The sequence below is a fragment of the Polypterus senegalus genome, chromosome 15 (genome assembly GCF_016835505.1).
Source record: "Polypterus senegalus isolate Bchr_013 chromosome 15, ASM1683550v1, whole genome shotgun sequence".
In the NCBI taxonomy this organism is placed as follows: Eukaryota; Metazoa; Chordata; class Cladistia; order Polypteriformes; family Polypteridae; genus Polypterus; species Polypterus senegalus.
Window position 1 is genome coordinate 75,118,339 of NC_053168.1, and position 23,176 is coordinate 75,141,514.

The 23,176-nt window shown below is 38.0% G+C and overlaps 1 protein-coding gene across 1 annotated transcript; it reads right to left on the bottom strand.

Annotated features, from left to right (window-relative positions):
• Positions 1–5,896: 5,896 nt before the first annotated feature.
• On the bottom strand, positions 5,897–16,359 carry LOC120516063 (progranulin-like). Its single transcript, XM_039737510.1, has 6 exons — positions 16,313–16,359; positions 16,071–16,103; positions 11,932–12,066; positions 10,592–10,753; positions 7,327–7,476; positions 5,897–6,033 (listed from the first exon to the last, which is right to left on the bottom strand). Exons 3-6 carry the CDS (start codon positions 12,064–12,066, stop codon positions 6,025–6,027), a joined length of 456 nt encoding a protein of 151 aa, XP_039593444.1. The 5' UTR covers positions 16,071–16,103; positions 16,313–16,359; the 3' UTR covers positions 5,897–6,024.
• Between the last annotated feature and the right edge of the window lie 6,817 nt (positions 16,360–23,176).

A 23,176-nucleotide genomic window follows, 5' to 3' on the forward strand; every position in this document is an offset into this window, starting at 1 on the left:
GAGACTGAAATATTCTGTAAATTCATTATTTTTCTTCGTTTTCACAACTGAGAAAGTCAATAACCTCCCGGTAGCTACAGGTGGAGTGGAAGAAAGTTATGGATTACATGTAAACCCTTAATGTGTACTTTTCAGAAATCACTGTACACTGGGAAATTTCCTAAAGACCGGATGCTGGGTTATGGGGAAGTTGGAGCCTGCCTCAGCAAGCATAGGGCACAAGGCAGGTACAATCCATGAACAGGATGCAAGTCCATTACAGGGTGAACACAAAGACAGACACACACGCACACACACACGCGGGCCTATTTAGCCTGCCTTTAGGCACAGCCATTAGTGGGAGGAAACCACACAGACATGGGGAGAACCTGCAGACCCCATGCAGGGAAGACCTGGGAAGTGAACCCCAGCATCTTTGTTGCGATATATAAAAAGGTTATGTACCATTTACTAGTAAGCTAATATGTATTGTAGGTAAATTAATGGAAACAATTGTTAAAATACTGAGAACTGCATGTCAAGTACAGGTGTATTAATAAACAGTCATTGCAGATTTAGATGTAGAGACTGTGTCTCACTTAAATGCTTTAATTCTAGGAGGCAAAAAAATGTTTGATCAGAGAAGAGTATACAGTATTATTTATCTTGAATTAAAAAAGGTACCCCATGAAGGCCAGTGACCAAACTAACCGAAGATGGTGTTCAAATAGGGGTGGAAGATGGTCTCATTCAAAAAAAGTAAATGTTCATGGGGAGAGGAGCTTTTCTAAACTAAGCAGCAGGATTTGATTGGTACTAAAATGTTGACTTTGTTATTGATTCTAGCTTTTGGACCTCGATATCAAAATGATTACAAAGGAAATAAGGGATAACTATGAACCCCCAACCCCCTTGTTACTCCAGTCTACCTTGTGTGCTGTGTTATCGCACCATGCCATGCACAGCAACCCTCTTGATATCATGAAGACATGAAGCGTGCTATTATCAAAGCAATAACAGGAGAGTAGGAAGTGTCCCCCTGTGAAGTTTTGACCACATCAAAGTAATATTTTCCATGTGAAATCACGATTGTGTGGAAGCTGCAGTTGAAGTCTATTGTTTTATTTCATCAGGTGTACATAATGGATATTTCATCACATGTACAATACCGTGTCTCAATGGAATTGAGGGTTGGGGGAGTTTGAGAGATTGTGAGGACAGCTGAAGTAGATTTCCAGTACTGAAAATCCCAAAATAGTGGCACCATACCAATTTAAAATGTAGGCTTTTCAGTTCTTTTCCAGTACTGGTATACTACGTCTCTAATAGGCAGTTATTTTATCATGTTATCAGATGACCTGTGACATGCACCTAACCTGAATACCGACTAACCTTTTAGGCCCTTTTGTTGATGAAAGATAGGAAGAAATGGCAAAAACAGCTATATAACTGTTAGCTGTAACCTTTTACCTGTCTCACTATCCATATTATACCTCACGTATTCAGCCTTAGTGACTGGGTACCATGCTTTGCTGACTGGGACTGTTTTTTACTTCAAGTTTACAACTAATAGAAGACTTCCCAAAAGCATACTTTTGAGCCTTAAGGGAGTGCAGGTAAAAAAAGGACTGACCAGTCTTATTATTCGAGCTTCAAGTTTTTATTTACAGATTATATTTGTATAATAACTAAGAGCAGCAAATTTAACCAATACAAAGGATTATACAATCTGGGTGGGTCCAGTCAATCTTCATTAATTCCCTGATAGCCTAGTCACCTAGTTAAATATCCTTAAATGAAAAATGAAAAGAAGGATTTCTTGCTGGAGACATAGCTTCTTGGAAAGTGTCCAACAACTACTGTAAAGAAATTGCAAGCTTTGTTTAAATGTCCATATTCAGCTAAAAGGCTCTTTGTAAATGTCCCTTTTTGCAGCTGAGATGAGCTCTGTATAAATGCTGCAGGAAAGCAACTGAAAGTTCCAATTTTGCAACAGGCACAAGAACCAACTAGACTAAAAGAAGTACTTTTGAAAAAAGTAATAAAAGCCACACCAACATCCCTGATCCCGCCTGCAACCACAGTTATCTACTCACCCAAATTAGTGCACACAGCTTTCTGGCTTTCTTTCTGCTAAAAGAATGGATAACATTTTTACAGTTTCTCAAAACATAGGAATATTACTAAATCATTATTACCAAGTTAAGGTCAACTCCCATGGAAATCAAGAGCTGTTTGAAACTGCAAAGAGACTAGCTATATAAAAGATTGTAAGATCCTGCTTCACGGTCTAACTACAGTTATGTGATATACTATGAATCCTGCTTGCTTTTTAGCTTTCCAATGGAAACACTGCACGTCTGTTCATTATGACAAAATTTTCAGACTTTGGCTTCTTACCTGAAAAGTTCATTTGAAAATTTTAAAGCATCTCCTACTCAGCAAGGTTAAAAGCAGTGTCCCCCAGGGTTCAGTGCTGGGGTTGCTGTACTTTTTAATGTATATAAATGATTTTGATAAAAATGCACATAACAATCTGGTTAAGTTTGCAGATAATACTAATTGGAGTCAGTTGAATGATTGAAGATGGCCTAGGACAGGTTTCAAACTAGGGCAAATTTATATCAGACAAAATTTAATACAAATAATCTTGTATTATATATTGGGGATCTGAAACTGGAAAGTACATTTTATGTGAAACACTTCAGTGAATTCATCACTGTCTACATCAGGACAATTTTCAAGAAGCAATTAGTAAGGCTAACATGATGTTAAGTTACATAGCTTGATGTGTCAAGTACAAATCAAGGCAGTTATTCTTAATCTTTGAAAATCATTTGTGAAGTCATGTCTGGGATACTCTATGTACTTCTGTTCTCAATATTAGAAAACATAAAACAACATAGTGAAGGTTCAAGAAAGAGCAGCTATCAAGCGTCTCAGAATTAGTCCTAGGAATTGCACTAAATGTCACACCAGGATAAAAATCTATTCTTCCTCAGAGTAGGACATAACAAGTAAATTTACAAAGTCCCAGTTCCAGTGAAAAATAGGAATTAAGTCTGAGAATGAATGATGTCACAAATTCACTGCACTACTTGCAGTAATTTGACACTTACGATGATGTTTTGTAGTGTTCTGACAGCAACGCTGAGGCTTCACCACAAAGAAAATATTTATTATCAAAGTAGGAGGAGGAAAACCTAATAAGCTACATTGCATGTAATGGCTGCCACTTTGCACCATCCTGAATAATATTGTTAATGAACACTGAGGTGGAAAGACCAAGACACACACCAAATGAAAGTAAAGCCCGATAACAGTCACATTTATTTCACAATGAATGCTCCAGGGATTGTTCCTGCCTTGTGCACTATGGTTGCTGGAATAGGCTCCAGTTATTCCCGACGTCCCTGCTCAGGATAATGCAGGTTTAGAAAACGGGTGGATGATCCACAGCTGTAACTTCAGATGAATCACCTTCCTACTGTTAATAGAAATTAGAAAATGCCTCGTAAACTAACAGTTTTACTGAAACTATCCACAGCTATTCTTGCTCTGTTTCTTCAGTCAACATTCACTCTTCCAATGTTCCCAGTTGTCTTCTACTGTGCTGTGCTCTTTCTCTCTCTCCGTGATCACTCCTTAACTTCTGTGAGGCTCTATTTATCTGAAGTTCTGGGAGTCTCCACCTGCCTTCTTGAACCTTCATGAGCTTGCAAAATGTAATGGGAATGTTCCAGGGGTAGGTGGAATGCAAAGTTCAGTGTACCCATGTAATAATTCAGTGTAAATCACCCATCCAGCTCCTTCTTTCTTCAGGGTAATATGCTGGCTACTCCAGTACAGTTTGCACCCATGACCACTTGTGTGTTAATACTGTGATATCACTTGCGATTCACATACAGACAGAGTCAAAATTATGTTAACTCTAAGGTAGATTCAAATTGTTCTTTTATGGTGTAGAGGAGAAATGGGTTAGGGGTTATTCTGAAGGAACTGTATGTCAAGAGTGTTTTGGAAGTGAAAACAGTGTCAGACAGAGTAATGGATATGAAGCTGGAAATTGGAGGCGTGATAATGAATGTTGTTAGTGCATATGCCCTGCAAGTTGGGGGTGCAATAGATGAGAAAGAAGATTTGCAGAGTGAGTTGGATGAAGTGATGGATATTGTACCCAAGGGGCAGAAAGTGGTGATTAGAGTGGATTTCAATGGACATGTTGGTGAAGGGAAAAGAGGAGATAAGGAGGAGATGGATAGGTATGGTGTCAAGGAGATGAATGAAGAAGGTCAGATGATAGTGGATTCTGCAAAAAGGTTGGGCATGGCTGTGGTGAATACATATTTTAAGAAGAGGGAGGAACACAGGGTGATGTACAAGAGTGGAGGAAGATGCACACAGGTAGATTATATCCTATGCAGAACAGTGAATCTGAAGGAGGTTAAAGACTGCAAAGTGGTGGCAGTGGAGGAGGAGAGTGTGTTGAGCAGATGGAAAGAGTACTTCAAGAGGCTGATGAATGAAGTGAATGACTGAGAGAGAAGGTTGAATGATGTGGAGATAGTGAATCAGTTCATTAGCAAGGAGGAAGTAAGGACAGCTATGAAGAGGATGAAGAATCGAAAGGAGGTTGGTCCAGCTGACATACCTGTGGAAGCATTGAGGTGTTTAGGAGAGATGGCAGTGGAGTTTTTAACCAGATTGTTTAATGGAATCTTGGAAAGTGAGAGGATGCCTGAGGAGTGGAGAAGTTTACTGGTACTAATTTTTAAGAATAAGGGGGATGGGATGTGCAGAGGTGTAGTAATCACAGGGGGATAAAATTGATGAGCCACAGCATGAAGCTATGGGAAAGAGTAGTGGAAGCTAGGTTAAGAAGGGAGGTGATGATTAGTGAGCAAAAGTATAGTTCCATGCCAAGAAAGAGCACAACAGGTATCAGCAAGAGTGAAAGGGAAGGTCTACAGGACGGTAGTGAGACCAGCTTTGTTATATGGGTTGGAGACAGAGCTGGAGGTGGCAGTTAAAGTTGCTAATATTTGCATTGGGTGTGATGAGGATGGACAGGATTAGAAATGAGGACATCAGAGGGTTGGGTCAGGTTGGACGTTTGGGAGACAAAGTCAGAGAGGCGAGATTGCATTGGTTTCAACATGTGCAGAGGAGAGATGCAGAATATATTGGTAAAAGGATGTTAAAGACAGCACTGCCAGGCAAGAGTAAAAGAGGAAGGCGTATGAGAAGATTTATGGATGTTGAGAGAGGGGACATGCAGAGGTGATGGGTGTGACAGAGCAAGATGCAGAAGACAGGGAGATATGGAAAAAGATGATCTGCTGTGGCAACCCCTAATTGAAACACCCAAAAGAAGAAAAAGAAGGTGTTAGACTGTGACGGTTAAGTGTTCCCTTCATTTTTCGAGCAGTGTATTTATCAATGCAACAGCTTTTTAACTAAATCAAAGTTAACTTTTAACTATGTCTTCTAATGCACTTCTGCCATTTTAGGAGTTTATACTATGTAAAGACCTCACTACTAACATGTAGGATTGTTCTCACATATGCTTTGAACTGAACAGAAACCATAAACTGATATTTTATGTGTTTATTTTTATCTCTGCTTTCCTAAATTCAACACTGATGCATTCTTGAATAATTCCCCCAAATTGCATGTTGTTCAGAATAGTACTCAACTGAATGTTCATTCTGGAAGTTCTTTAATATTACACTATTTCCTTATTTCAGTACAGTTTTAAATGAGTAACATGAAGACAATGAGGATCACATTGTGATACCTTGTTTTTTTAACTATTATATGCCCTCATTTAAATTATTTCATTTTCTACATATCTTGGAAGAACCTTTGTTTTATATATCAGTATGCCACATTTTGTGCATAACACTAAAAGCAATGCCATTGTTTAAATGATGAATTTTATTCAAAATGTTCAGAAAAAACAGAAAATACTGTAAATGAATTACTGGATAGAAATTTAAAATAAAAAGCAGGAACCAAAATCTCCAGAAAACAGGATGTACATCATTACTGACCCTGCAAATGAAATATGAACAAACTGTCAGATAATCACAAACAAGAAGACAGCATATTTAATATTTTTTCATTCTCTGTATTTCAGCTCCCTTGGAGCATAGAATATAATCTTAATTTGAACTTCATGCCTTATCATATGATTTTGAGATGAGAAAAAATAACCAAAATATATCAACTAATTATTTAAAGTCATATGTAACTGAAAGCAGAAACATACAAAACATGAAGTGGAATTAAAATCTCCCCTGCAGAAAAGCAAGTCCCTCTGGGTACAGTTGTAGCACATTCCAGGTGTTTTAGAGGGATGAATGAGCTGAATTAGGTCAGTGTCCAAACCTGTGGCCTTAGCATGTGAGTTAAATGGAAAGGTGTGATTCTGTACCATTTACCTATGCTTGTATTAACAGCAGATTTCCATGGACCAAAATAATTCAATTTTAGCAAATGCCCAATGGCTACCAAAAACAGTCTCCCAAAAATACATTTTTTTTATTTATATCCCATGAAAATATTTTTTATTGTACTAACAACTGAATCAGGCTTTGTTTCCCATCATCAAAATGTTTTTCTTTGCACAAAGTAATTAAAATGTTCTTCTTTCAGATCAAGAACTCAGATTTAGTCAAGAAAATGTTGAATGAAACTAATCTTCAGAAAAATAAAGGATAGCAAAGTTAAGGTAGTAGCTGAGAAATTAACAGGTTAACAACAAAGTCTAATATATTTTTAGCAGGGGAAATTAATTAATGATATTTTGTTTCATTAATGGAGCTACACTGTGCTGAAATGTACTGTATATGCTGTAGCCTATTGCGGCATTCATAAAGAATTTTAAAATATTTTACTGTTTTGTGTTCAGTCAGAATTAGTTCCTTATTAACTCCCATAAAATATACATATATACAGTAATGTATTATATTGAACCAGATGTAGCTTTGCTTTATAAAAAAAATAAATTCCAAAGATCAAAGTTAGTACATGAGCTCTGAAACCCTGGCCTATTGTGAACATGAGCCGGTTCATATTTTTAGAAAAAAATATTTTCCAGAACTCATTAAATATGGTTGCTTAATTTGTTTACAGCTAAATGATTCTTGGGTTATCAGGCACGCAGACTTGGATCAGAACAGCTCTAGTATCATTCACATAGTTAGATTGTGGTGACAAACTTTTGCAATATTAAGCTAAGGGGAAGGTTATTTATTGTATATGAATGAATGCCTGGTGAGCTTTAATAATGTTATACTGTCCAAATGTTCATACTTCTCCTTTTATAGTTAAATTAGAACTTACTTCCAGAAGAGGTTGATTCAAAGCCTTTTGCAGCACAGCAGGTTCTCTCTTGGCCCACAGGATGCCATACCCACCTTTAACACACTTGTTAAACGAACCACACGTGGTGCCATATCGGCAGCAAGTTAAGCCATCAGAGCAGCAAACACCCTGCCAGAAATGAGAAGGCACATGTACCATATTGCCAGTTAGTAGTGTTAGGTAAGCTAAATTATATCTATTAAATATTAAAAACCACAATTATAGAAATATGTTATAATACTTTTTTTGAAGTACAGTATTTCATAAAAACGTAGTAATTTGCGATGTGAAACATGCACAAAGAAGCTGCTGTGCTGTCATTTTAGCAGCCCATTGTAAACTGTATTAGTCAAATTACATTTTAATATAACATTAATACATTTAATAGGCTTATTAATGTATCTCTGTCGTGGGTTGGCGCCCTGCCCGGAATTGGTTCCTGCCTTGCACCTTGTGTTGGCTGGGATTGGCTCCAGCAGACCTCTGTGACCCTGTGTGCAGATTCAGCAGGTTGGAAAATGGATGGATGGATGGGTTCATGTATCTACATCTCTGATTGCATGCATCATTTTTTCAAGGTTATTTATTTACAGTATGTTAGGCTAACTGCTTTCTTGTTATTTAAGATAATTCACAACATTCTTGTGCAATGAGGAGAAAATCAACATCTAGCAAAGGATGACATACATTACCAGCATGGATCCTAATTGGGCATACCCAACTTAATGTTTTCCAGTTTTCCCTGGCATCCCCTTGTTTGAAATGTGCACGGTCATATGTTACAAGCCTAGTGCAATATGGTAATGTATTTATAATATGGAGATGCAAAGGATATAGTAGCTATTTTTCCATTGATTTTTCTAAAACACCTATGCAGTTTAGAGTCAATGGGAAGCAGGCTCCTATCCCAGAAGCGTAGGGAAGAACCAGTCCTAGATGGTGCACCAAGCCATTTCAGGGCCCAATCATACATACTTGCACTCAGTCATACCAGGCCAGTTTAGGGTCACCAAGTCAAGTCGGGGAGCATCTCCACACACTACACGACGAAACAACAAACATCACGGTTTGCAACCCCCCAGGCAGACACGTGGTCCAGTCCCACCCTCTGGAAATGACCCTCTATCTGTCACAGCCAGGTGTTATGTGGGTGACCCCCTTTGCCTGGTCCAGCCACTTGGGTCCCCAACAATGAGGATCTTGAGAGTTGGATCACCCTCGAGGAAACGCGTCACATGGCCGTAGTGCCGTAACTGACGCTCCCTCACAATGCAGGTAATGTGCCTCATTCGGGACTCCATGAGAAACCACTCATTCGTCACAAAGTCAAACCAAGGGATTCAAAATGAATATGTATGTAAAATGGAGAACACCCACACAAACATGAAGAGATCATGTAGACTCAACACAGACGGTGACCATTTCAGGTATCAAACCTGAGTCCATAGTGCTCTGAGACAGAAGTACAGTGGAACCTCGGCTCATGAACGTCTCAGACCACGTACAAATCGGGTTATGACCAAAAAGTTCGCCAAACTTTTGCATCTGTTCACGACCACACACACGGGTGAAGAACAAGCCAGTTTTCTTTCCGGTTCGTACGCGCCAATGATTTCCGCACGTGTTCAGTCTCTCCCTGTGCATTCCCTGTGCAGCGAACGAGCAAGAGACAGAGCGAGCGAGAGAGACAGCGCGAGCAAGAGAGAGAGAGACAGCGCGAGCAAGAGAGAGAGAGACAGCGCGAGCAAGAGAGAGAGAGAGAGACAGTACGAGCAAGAGAGAGAGACAGCGTGAGAAGGCAGTAAGGCCGAGAAGGCAGTTAAAGAATGCACCGGGCTTGTTTTTAAAGAGACTGCTTCGAGCATTGTTTTAATCTCGTTGGATTTAACAAAGACTTTTTTCTGTTGGATTTTAACTTCCACTTCGCTTCTGTTTTTTTGGGATCATTTATTAATTGAAGGATTCTGAAAGCACTGCACTTTATTTAATTTGGACTTTGTTTTTGATTGTTGTTTTGTTGATTTTAATAAAAGGTACTTTTTGCACCATCTGATTGCTCCATTGTAGTGCCTCACTGTCGTGCTCATCTGTAACTTTACCGACGGTGATGGGTTTAAGGGCTCCCAGAAGCGAGATGGGAGCATGCAACGAACCTTCACAGACTTTACCTCAAAACTGTAGTTCCTTCTCACTTAGTACTCAACTCATACAAGGTTAGTTTTCTTGGTTGTTTATGGCTAGTTTCTGTATAAATTACGGATTTTTCAAATGTTCATTTTTTCCCTATTGCTTAAAACTCATTAAAAAAAGTGTTTACAGAGAGCGGTTCATAAGGCTATAGCGTGAACTCTTGCAATGTTAGTTTTCTCTGTTCAAGGTTTTCGCAGTGTTATTCAATGTTTTTACATTTAGTTTCCTATTACACTGTGCATTCTATGGTTTAACTATTTTTGTACTTAAAAATCTTTAAAAAGTATATATTTACATACAGCTCGTACAGTCCGGAACGGATTAACTGTATTTACATAAAATCCTATGGGGAAATTACTTCAGGTCACAACCAAATTGGGTTGCGGCCAGAGTTTTGGAACGAATTACGGTCATGACCCGAGGTTCAACTGTACTAGTCCTTGAGTTCTTACGCCACTGTTGTCAACGGTTATTTCTTTTAGCAATGATTTGAAACAGATGAATTTCATTCTGAATAATTACATTATTTTTATAATAAAAGATTATATACATATTATATAAATGTATAAGCACAATTATTTCTGTCTGAAAGCTTAATCCAGCAACATATTGTCAGGTTCATCGAATTCCCATTTATAACTGGACCCAATAGTCTTTGATATCCTAGAGATCCTGAAGCCCCAGCTCCAAAACATCAGTCCAAGGTAGAAGGTCTATGAATTCCTTTACCATTGAGACAAGCTCAATAACGGAGCTACAAGAATGCCCATGTCACAGGCTATGATAGTTGTATCCAAAGGCAAAAAAGTACAATTGTTAATTTTTTTTAACTAGCATTGCACATGAGTTTGAAGTGAGGATACAAATGTGTCATAAATGCACAAGCTGAACAAAGTAGTATTTCAGTTTTTCCATAACGGATCTGTATAAATAATGCAAAACTTCTGGATGTGTAGGTGATTTTCTTTCCTTTATTAAATACTATTAATATGTTTATGCAATGGATGGAAGGAGTAATGACACCAGATGTTTTTGAATAAATAGGAAAGCCTACCTGAGAAAAACGACAGCAGCCCCAACCACCATTGGCATTCCTACAACATGTGTGTAAGCCAGGGCAAACATACGAACTGTCGCATCGGACTTGTGGACTTTCCTCTTTGTCATTTGATCTTTCGAAAGATGTCATTTCCTGACCTTGCACTGGAGGCATTTCCTAGAAGGAAAAAAATAATCAATTGGAAGAACAGAAGCATATTCCTAGGTGCAGATATACATAAGTGTTAATTAATATCTAAGAGTACTCAACAGGCAATGTTTTTGGCTCATAATATAAAACAGAAATGTGTTGTGGGTTGGTGTCTATAAAGAGCATAGGGAGAACACGCCAGGAGTATTGGAGAAATATTAAGATTTCTGTAAGACTTGGTGAAAACTGTGCTTATAATTTAGAGTGGCTAATGAAGTGCTCCTGTGACCACCTCTTTAAGTTTGTAGTAAAAACACTGCTAGAATGAGCATTCTTGTGTATGTTCACATAGTATCATCTCAGGACTTTCAGAGTTTACATTGATATTCATCATCTTTTTAGTTTTGTGCGATTTAAATAATTTTCAAACAATACCTTGGGATCACTTATATTGTTATATATGTTTCCTTTGATGTGGAATACACAAAGTTCTGTTTATATACTTGTATGTAGTGTGTGTGCGTGTGAACATATTTGTATAATATGCCTTAAATACAGTGTGCCATTATGGTCTTTATAATAAAACTGTCTTTATAGTAAAAATAATGCAAGAGAAAAAACTGAAAAAGAGCTGAAGAGCTTATTTCAGGGACTAAAAGCATGGATCTGTCAGAAGAAAATGTAAGAACAGAATTGCTTCAATTGAGGAAAAAGACAGGTAAATACTAATTACAATTCTGAGATACATATAATTAAGTGACTCTGTTCCATTAGAAGTCCACAACTAGTGCGCTCTAGTAAAGATTTTACCTATATGCAAATCATTTATAACTCTAAACCTGGTAGTAGTAACAAAATACTAAGTGCCTTAGGTTTATTGTTGGTGAGCTGAGAGGGATCTAGGTGATTGTTTTTGTCATTATGTTTATTTGGTTGTGAGCTGCTAGTTAAGGACCTGGTTACTCTACTTAAAAAAAAACAAAAACATGAAAATTACTCCACAATTGTAAGCTTTGATCAGTGGTTGCTTAATGCAGACTTGCATCCACTCTGGTCGTGCACTGTAGCCTCTAACTGACTGCTGTGTCATTCTACTTTTCAATATAACCAGTTGGTGCTGTCATGTAAACTCACCCTGGTAGTTTTAGTTGTATTTTAACCTATCAAGTGACATTTTGACTCATGCAATACATTTCTGTATTTACCTTTGCACGGCAGCATTCATAACCATTCAGTGTCTCACAGCAGCTTGAACCTTCTGGACAGATCATGCCATTCTGGCAAAGCTGAGAAGCAGAGACTAGTCCTGTGACTAAAAGAAGTAATCCAACTTGCAGCATCTGAGAAAAAAAGAAAACATAAAAAGTGAGTAATTTTAGCATAGCATTTAGAACAGCGCCTCACAGCTACCAGGCCTACCTTTTGTGTGGATTTTGCATGGCAGAATCCTTTCTGTGGTGTCACAATATAACTTACTTCATGTAATTGCTGTGTATTTGAGCATATGATTTGAGTGCACTCTGTTTGATGAATGGTGTCTCATCTGGAGTGAGATTCAGTCTAGTGACAAACACTTTTTATCCCGTGTGGAGTTGAATCAATGTTTCATTATTTATATCAGATTCTTGATAGAGAGATCAAATATTACAAGGATGAATTTTCAAAAGTCATACAATATGTTTATATCTATGAACACATCCATTTACAGATGAAGCCTTCTTACCTAAAACATGCACTTTTGCTGGCTTCATGGGATCTCAGGGGTGTGGAAATCAAATTTGTTTCTACTTGTCCACGGACAAGTAAACTTAGAAAATCCACTTGTCCGCCAGTTAAATTCACTTGCCCATTAACAAATAACATAAGTGAAAAATAGTTTATTTTTTCTGATCTCTTTTATTGATACCAAAACTGCCTTTCATTTTAAAACTGAAAAAAGTTCTTTCAGGGAGTAGTATTTTGCCACCTTGCTCTAGAACATTATATAAAAGATTCCCTTATTTTAACTGGCTAATAAACAATGCCTTCATTATAGCTACACTAGTTCTTTTTCATATATTACAGTTACATAACAGAACACTGTCCTGATTCATTTTCTGCCATGTTCTTCAGCTTTTGTCTTGCAACATCTTCTCCCCCAAGAATCTTTACTATCTCAGACAGCATGGGCTGAATGCTGTTCATTTCTGCTTGAGCTGAACGGCATGGTTCCTGGACTGATGGTCCTGCAGAAGTGAATGCTGATGACTTTTCAGGATTTTTATGAGTGATGTGCCTGTTGCCAGGTGACAGCCAGAATTCCACAGCTGGTCGTGGGTCAAACTCTTCTAAAGAAGCAGTATTGAACAGCCTAGCATAACACTCAACCTCCGAGCGTTCAGCTTTAGAAAACGCTTTTTCAATTGAACCAACTTTTTTCTTACTTTTAGACTCATGTCTCTATCTGACGTACTAAACCCCAGTTCCTATCCTTTTTCTTTCTGCACATAACCAATCACCACACGATAAACGTATTTGTGAAATTAAAACTAGTTATAAGCTTAGACCTCTGAATGGATGGCATAATTAAACATGTATAACGAAAATTGTTTTTAAAGTTCTGAAAACTGGGGTCTAGGTTTATAACTTGTTTTAATTTCACAAAGACGTTTATCGTGTGGTGATTGGTTATATGGAGAAAGACAAAGGTTACGAACTGGGGGTTTAGTACGTACGGTAGACACAGCAAACAGGCAATAAAGAAAGCCTGCTCAGAAAAACATCCATGGAATTCTTCGTTCGTATCTCCGACCTCCAGATCACGAACCCAACATTTACACAATATTTCAGTTAAACCTGTGCGATACCCATTCAGATACAGTATTCCGTTTTTTGGAGCCTCATCACACCTGCCATAAACCTCTCTACACTGAACGTAGACCTGAGAACCCCATAATGCAAGGGAGCAGCACTACAGCCACGCCACCGTGCCCCCCGCCACCCACGTCTAATACATGCTATAATGCATTTCATCGTGAAAAAGATATCAAGTATTTATCTTAGTATTCTGAATGTTCATTGAGCAGGAATATCATGAAGTCAATGTGCGCCGATTGCTGCCGGCGCCTCTCACTGCAAGAGAAAGTCAGTTTAAGAAGCGCGCAGAGATTAACAACTGGGTCGTGGAACACTTAATATAAAGCATTTAATGTGCTACATTAATTTATGACGGGGTTTGAGAAAATCTAGTAAATGAAACATTCATTTTAAAATGAAATTTAGTTTGCGACATTCAACTGACAAAGTAAACTGCGAGAATAAAGTCAACATGTCGACTTTAATCTCGACATTTACATTTTTTTGTCTTCACTGTGTCCGTATTTTTTTCACAGTGGCCTTACTATGCTTTCCTAGGTTTTTCAAGGCCTGTTGTGCCAGTTTTAATCAAGAAATGATCCATTTCTCACCCACGATGCTACTTACTTCAGTTTCAACAACACGCATATAGTGAGAAAAACTTGCTTACCGCAGTGCATTATGGGTTACCCAGGTAATTCCTAATGACGTATTCGAAATTCAGCAAGAGGTTACATTTCCAAAGAAGTAAATATTACCGATGTTGTCGGGAAAAAAAATAATCGCGTCTAAGTGAAGATTTTTATTGATATTTCATAACTTTTGGAAACCGTTAGAATGTTTTCTTTATTTTTAAAAAACTAACAGCGCGAAACCAACTTGTTTTATATGAAAAATTATCTAATCAAAAGCGATCTATAGACAGCTCATCAAAATTGATGTCACGCAATAAATTTCTTAACTCCTCAATATATCACAACCTACGCGAAATCGCAAATTTCAGAAAAGATCAAATGCCTAACAAGCTTTATGTGGCGAAAACAATTGCATTGTAGGTGAAATGACCGCATTTTTATATAGAAAAAATTAAATTTTAATATATAAAAGTTATCGATTATAATGAAAAATCATCAAATTACATCATAATGTCGGCATGAAAAAAATGACCGCATCTTCAAGCATGTAAATAGTAGGGTAAAATACTTATGTAAGACCACAAGAGTGCTTCCCCTTTGATAAATCAGCCATCATTTTGTTAACAATATTGAATACCAATTTGAAACATGAAGAACATGCCTAAGTAAACTGTTTCCGCACGAAGTACGTACCCAAATGTTTATAATTTGAAAGTAGTGGTAAAAATGTGCTCTGCACTGCACATGTAATCCTTTTTTTCTTCATAAAAATTGCACTTGTCCCCGGACAACTGAAACCAGAAAACACGCTTGTCCGATGGTCAATTTACCCGTGTCGGACAAGTAGGGCGTTGGATTTCCGCACCCCTGTATCTGTTGTGGAATCTGTACAACTTTATTTCCACTAAGGTGAATAAAACCTACGTCCATTATAATGCTTCAGTACTGAGTGCTTATGAAAATCAGCATTTGTTAGCAATTTTTTTGTTTTAAAGTTAGATATAGTAATATGCATGCTTGTATTTTCATTACAGATGTTATGCTAAATAATATGAAATGCTCATTTTATTGCACTTTGTGGCCAGTTGTTGCCCACATTTAAAAATGAATCAGAATTAAATGACGTTTGGTTTAATTACCCAGATGGTACAAAGCCACATTAAACATCCCTTATCCTCCTATTGTAGTGTTAATAGACACACTGTTTTCAAAATAAGTATTGTAATACCCCAGGTACAAAAATCTGTCCTTTTGTATCTGTCATGATGAATTTTAACATTCATCCATTTTCTTTTTCTGAGCTGGTGTAATCCTCAATGGGATGCCATCACTGGACACACTCACTCATAGTGGACCAAGTGAGAGAAATCAGCTAAGATATCTGCCGATCTTTGGGATGTAGAAAGAAGTCAAATTGCACAGAGAAAAATCCACATGAACACAAAGTTCCTGAAGTTCTTGAAGCTGTGTGGCAACAATGTTAGACACTCTGCTACGTACTCTTGGTTTCATGAGTGAAATTTAAAATTTCACCTCAACTACCTGCATACTGCATTAATAAAAAGAGACAACTGCCATCCTTAAACTGCAGCCATTGTTGTGTACAGATGTTCATGCTAAGCCAATGTACTGTTCAGTCGATTCTTAATGTAATTCACTTTCTTACTGAAAGCACTGTGAGAGGACTCGAATTTCATTTCAGTGCCCTTTTACTTAAATGGTGGCTGTTTTTTCTTAGTGTTTATTCTGGTTTTGTTGTACTCATTTTTTTAGTTTTTTGCATTTGTCAAATGTGTTACTTAAAATGCTGTACAGTAATGTACAGTAAGGAGTCACTTGATTCAGTGTACTCTTAAAAAATACTTTTCACTCACCTTCCTGTAAAGTCACAGATGTTCTCTTTACTCCTGAAAGGAAAATAAAACACATTATTTACAGCTAAGAGAAAACACATGCATGCTTACAATTTGAAGAATTTAATATTAAGCAGCTTGGTTTAACTCTAATTTGGTAAAATGAGAGATGTTTGAAAATAGTACAGAAAGGCATTTTTTCAAACCCTTATCAAGTCACTCAGTCAGCACTGTTCAAGGTGGAAAAGGCGACTCCAACTTACACGTGCAGAAGAGTCTCCGGCTTGTCCCGATGTTTGTCTCTATGACAGCCTTCTTATATATGCTGGCTGTCTTCTGTACTTCCTCAATTTTATTTATTGTGTAGCCCTGCATTTCTCTAAAATATTTCTGCTATTTGTTTTCCATTTGAAGGTCATCAGTGGGTCTTAATATTCAGCAAAGTCATTTCTGTTGTTGGAAAACTTACAGTACAGTTGTGGGGGATACCCTGATCTACATGCTCCACAGAGCTTGATACCACCTGGACAAAGCTGGCAGTACAGTCAGGGTCATTTTGTTTTTTTTTCCAGTGCCTTTAATACCATTCTGTCTTATTAACTGGGGGGGAAAATCTCAAATCTTTGCATGTTAATTCCCTCATGATCTCCTACATCATGGACTACCTGACCAACAGACAGAAGTTTGTGAGGCTCAGGGACTGTGTGTCAGAAATGGTGGTGTGTACTACTGGAGTACTTCAGGAGGTGTCCCACCTCTCCTCCTGTTTACCCTCAACACAAAGGACTTCCAGTATAATACCAGTACATGCCACCTACAGGAATCATCAGATGACACCCTTATCATAGGCTGCATTAAATATGGAGATGAGTCAGAGTACAGGAGGCTTGTGGAGGACGGTGTCTTATGGTGCAAGGAGAACTACCTGCAACTCAGCATCAGCAAGACAAAAGAGCTGGTGGTGGACTTCTGGCATGCCAGAGATCTTCTGAGAACAGTCACCATTGAGGGAGAGGACATGGAAGTGGGGCAGAGCTACAAGTATCCGGGGGTTCACACAGACAACAAACTGGACTGGTCTGATAACACAGTGGCACTGAACGAGAAGGGCCAGAGCAGACTGTACTGTCTGAGGAGATTTAGGTCTTTTGATGTAGCCAGTGCATTGTACTACACTTTTCCCTGCAGAAGTAACTTGAGCTCAAAAGATGCACAATACCTGAACAAATTTATCAGGACCAGAGGGCTAACAGTGGGTGGCAAAATTGAATGCCATCATAAAAAATCCCCTCCATCCCCTGTAGGAGGTGCTTTCTTGGAGGACTTTTAGCCACAGGATCATTCCACCATGGTGTGCTAACTACACACTTCTGGGGGGTCTTCTGCCTGACAGATAATTCAGTGCTTCCTCCTGACAATCCAAACTATATGATGATGCTCTTTAAGCTCATTTTGCAATTTCTGCATAATAAAAATGTATTATTTAGCATATTTATTAATTGTATCATTTGCCCCATTGAGTCTGTATCTTTGTTTTATGTTTCTGCTGCTTTATACATCTAAATTTCCCTTTGGGATTAATAAGCTTACCTAATCTAATCAACTCAACTCCAGTTCTTCAAGAAGAGAGAGGCAATATGAAATAGCACTAGAACAGCCATTTGGAATAAGCATATATATATTTCTAACTTGATATTTATTTTTCATTAATTTTTGAAAAAAAATATTTACAGCGAATTGTTTAGAACCTTTAAGTTAACTATTGTACCTGTTTCACCATCACTTTCCAGCTGTATGCCAAGTACCCTTATTGTAACAAGGGGTCTTGTCAGTGCTCCACTGTTGGCTGAACACTGAAATCTCGCTCAGGTACTAGGAGATATACAATACGTTAGCTCTGGGGAATGGTTTTAGTTAGAGTATGCATCTTTAAGCAAACAAATCACATCATTCATAGACAAATGCACAAGGAGACCACCTTGTCTTTCTGACCAGCATCACAAGGAAAGGCACTTTTCATGAGATAATTCAGTACACTGCAATAGACCAGGGGCCTCATGCATAAACGGTGCGTACGCACAGAAAAGTTGCGTAAGAACGTTTCCACGCTCAAATCGCGATGTATAAAACCTACACTTGGCGTAAAGCCACGCACTTTTCCACGGTACCTCATACCTTGTCATACACAAGTTCTCCGCTCGGTTTTGCAGACTGGCAGCACCTAGCGTCAAAGCAGTGCTACTGTTCCTGTGTGGTTACTCTTTATTTTCCTGACGCGGCTTTATAAATACACTGAAACTAACAGCATATTGTTGATTAGTGTAATGCATCTGATTGTAATTAACTTGTAACAATATAATGGTCCAGGGAATAGCCATAGTATTCCAAATACCATAACTGCTTTAGCATTGTTACTCTCACTGAACCTTCTTCTTCTTCTTTCAGCTGCTTCCTTTAAAGGTTTCCAGAGCGGATCATCTTTTTCCATATTACTCTCACTGCACCACTCAGAGTATTTATATGACTGTATCTGAATGGGGAATCACATCAGCAGCTGATCGGAAAGAGAATTATCAGTATACAGCATCAAGCACACGCTGCCTCGCGGTTCAGAAACAGTTTCATCCCAAGAACTATAAACACACTCAATCAACTGCTCCTTGTAGAACTGTTTGTACTTATAAGTACAATTACCCCACTGTAAACTTGCACTAGTTATAATATAACCTGCGCCACTTTATAAAGCACGTATTTACATATGATGATATCATTTGTAAGATGAAATGCAGCAAAATATGTTGATTATATTATACAGATAAAACTTTAACTTCATTTAAATAATCTGTATTGTTAATAATTAAACATGTGAGGACACGGTGCCGCAGAGCTAGCAAGTTCACGTATTACTCATGCCTTGCGCTATATATTTGCTGAGCCTGGCGCAACACTGGAAGGATAGACGGATAGAATAATTAAACACGTACTATGAAGATATTTCAATGTTCCTTAAAAGTTTTGAAGAATCGTCGTTGTAAGCTTACAGATGGCTTAAAGTCTATTACAGAGCTGATTGTGTGGCGAAAGAAAAGTAAGGACAGGAATTGCAGGTTAGTACATTTGAAAGAGACAGTACTGCTGCAATAAATTACTTCATCGAAGGTCGCGCATGGCGCAGCAGCATCTTGTGCGAGACATGAACAATCACTGTGGCATCGTGTTTCCATGTTTAATAACATGCTTTCATTTCAATCATCATGAAAATGATATTACATATACATCTCAGTATTTTAATTATTCACAGAGCTGTAATATCACAAATGTAATGGATTCTGTGTCCTGTCGGAGAAAGAGAAAGAACAGAAGCCCGTAGTGATTCACACACATACAGCACATTGAAGATCAAATACAAAACAAAGCATTTAACGTGCTACTGTAGTTACGATGGGATTTGAGAAACTAGTAAATGAAATGATTTTAAGATGAAGTTTATGATGTTCTACTTTAATGACAAAATAAACTACGTGATTAAAGTGGAAATTTCGAGATTAAAGTTGATATTTCATGCTTTTTTCCCCCCACACTGTGTGCCTATTTTTTTGTCTGTACCCTAATAAGCTCAGACGGTGGGCTACAACTCACCTTTTCACTGTGACTTTGATATGTGACTTTTTTATTTTGACACTGTGCAACTTTGTGAACTTGAGCTTTCGAGTTTCTCTGACATGCTATGTCAGTCAATCAACTTCCTTTTGTTGATTATAAAACTGTTTAAATCAACAAATAGTATGTTTTTCCTTTGCCTCCACTTGGTATTCGCTGAAATTCTTATGTTTTCCCCCGTGCTTTTCCCTCTTGTCTTTTCACAGAAGGCTGAGCTTAAGGGCGATTTATATTAATTTGCATATTGACAGAGGCATAATTCAGGGAGGAGTTGGGGGTGGAACAGAAGGCGCGTGCACGAGCGTTACTTTTCACGCTGACCGTGATTTATGGAGCGGAAGAACGTGGAAGTTGGCGAACGCACAGATTCCTGCATCTAGATTTTTCTGTGCATAAGCACATTTTGGCTTTTGTGCTTACGTCATGTTATAGTACGAATTCTACGCACAGCGTTACGCATGAGGCCCCAGCACTGCAGCTCTAATAACTTAATTGGTTTCATGCTATCAGCAGTCAGTCATTTTCTGTAACTGTTATGCTCTTCAGGATTTCTCAGACCAGCGCTAGCACCAGTGGCCTGAGTTGGGCTCTTGTTTATCTGTTTCTCTGAAAGTCTGTGCGCTTTAAGTCAAATCCTCTTAAGGCTTGTCAAAGGACCTGTTTCACTTCTCTGCTAGTCTTCTGACATTTAATTTTACTTTATCCTGTTACAAACCAAGTGATTTTCACTTACAAAAGTATTTTTATTAATAAAAAGAACGTTTTGATAATGATATATGAAATGTACATATGTAGTTTAATTGTGCCAAAATAAAGGTTTTTAAAGCAACCGTGTGTCTATCAGTAGTGCTGCCCATGTGCAAACATGGAGAGCAGGATGTTTCAATAACACTTAAAAGGTTAAGGTCTGGGCTTGATCTTGGCGAGATCCAGTTTGCTATCTTCTCTCAAGACAATGGTGGACACCTCTGTACGAAATCTTCAGTTTCAAAGTGCAGCTCAAACGGCGTTAACAAGTTTGCCAATGGTACCACAGTGATGGGCCACATAAAGAACAGCAATGAGACAGCATACAGGTTAGAGGTGGAGCAGCTTTCAGATTGGTGCAAGTTCTACAACCTGCCTTTAGATTTGCACACACTTGTTTAAAAATATCAAAGACCAGGAGACAGGATATTAATTGTAAATAAATAAAAAATAACTATGTTCACATTTTTTGTTATTCAACATTGAATCACAGTGGATCTGATTTGGACATTTTTGACATCACTCAAAAAAAAAAAACTCTTTAACGTCAAGGTAAAAACACTCTCTGCGAAATGGTCTAAACGAATTACAAATGTACAGGTAAAACACAAAATAACTGACTGATAACCATTAACACCTAAATCATCACTGGTGTGGCTAATTGGTTTCAGAAGTCGCAGTTCATTGGAGATCACTTGTGATTGGCATATAAATGCACCTTATCTGGATGGTCCAAAAGGTCCAAATTGTGGTGAGTCAGTATCATGGCTTGACCTACACATGAAGACAAAAGAACACTCCAAGCAATTTGGCAAGAAAGGAGGACTGAAAAGCACACATCAAGATATGGAGATAATAAAATACCCCGAGTCACTGAATATCCCTTGGATTACAGTTAAATCAAACATTAAAAAATAACGATGAGGACAGAACAGCTATAAATCTGCCTACAACAGGCACAAAAACAGAGTGATCATACATGACAACAACTAGTTTGTGAGGTCTCCAATACACCTATGAGAATTCTGAAGGAGTTACAAGCTACAGCAGCCGAATCTGGGGAGACTGTGCTAAAAACAACTGTTGTCCAAATGCAGGGAGTGGCAAAGGCAAAGAAAACTGGCAAACTCTAGTCGAGGTATCATGTCCAAAGACACATGGGAGACTCTGAAGTCAACTGAAAGAAGGTTCTATAGTTAACAGTTTTGGCTATCAGAGTAAACACCATGTTTGAACGCTGCACATTGTCAAAAGCAAACAATTTCCAGTGTGAAGTACGGAGGTGACAGCATCATGCTGTGAGGATGCTTCTCTGCAGCAGGTTTTGGAAGGCTTGGAAGGGTACAAAGTAAAATCCAGAGAAATCCTGAAGAAAAACCTAAAACAATCTGCAAAAAAACTGTGCTTTATGAGAAAATCTCTTTTCCATCAAGATAACGACCACAAGTGCAAAACCAAAGCTACACATGAATGGCTGAAAAACAATGTTAATATCCTGCAGTGGCCAAGTCAGAGTCCATATCTCAATCCAACTGAGAATTTGTGCCTGGACCTGAAAAAGGCTGTTCACTCATGACTCCCATGCATCCTGACAGAGTCTGAGCCACTTTGCAAATAAGAATTGTAAAAAATGGCAGCATCTGGACATACAAAGCTGATAGAGGCCTACACACAAACTCGAGGCTGGAATAACTGCCAAAGGTGCAGCGACTATTAATTATTTGTGCATTTTATATTTGTAATTCATTTGGAATACTTTGCACATATTTGCTTTACACTTTGAAATTACAAAATCTTTTTTTGTTGATCAAAATTTTAAAAAATCCACTGATTCAATGTTGTATATTAATAACATGTGAAAGCTTCCAAGAGGGCAAACAATTTTAAACTGTACTTACTGTACCTAGCCAGAGTGCACAGACATGTTCAGAAAATGGATGGATAGCAACGAAACAGAACTAACTGTAGTGAAATGTGTTTGAGCAGGCTTTAAAAACAGAAAGTCTCTGGCTGGATTGTTAAGCATCAAGTGCAGGAATGAAAGTGACAGATGACGATGATGAGCAGGGGGTCCTTTGGGTCCGAGAATGGCCAAGAAACTTAACTCCTGTGATGAAGTGAAATGTGTAAAGCTGTAACTTGTACAGAAGTGAATGGCTCCTCTTAAACTGTCAAGATGATTATTCAATCAGTGGCCACACTGGTGTTTTATATCTCAGGAAAAGGAACCTGATTAGATCAAAATTAACAGAATAAAGGTACAGGAATGTTAGCTCTGTGGCAACGAACGGAAAACCAAATGAAAAAGTTTACCACATCAGGCAACTGCAAACAAAAAACAGAATAAAAAGGAAATAAAAACAGGGAACTTGAGTTGATTAGTGATGAAGAAACAAATTGGTGACAGTAAATAATTTTTGCAAACCATTGAGCATTGATTCCCAAACTCGGTCCTGGGAGCCACTGTGGCTGCAGGTTTTTGTTCCAACCAACTTGTTTTACATTGGACTCGTATCCTAATTGATTCAGTCATTATTTTCCAGTTTCTGTGTTTTGGAGTCAATGCTGAAATTAAAAACTAATTTGGTAGATTTTTCTTAAAATGTAATTAGCATATGAAAAATATGTAGATTTTTTAAAGTTGTTAACAGTATTTTCATTCTGCTTTTCCAGGTGTTCTGTTATTTAATTGATTATTTTCTAATTAAAGGGTCTGACAC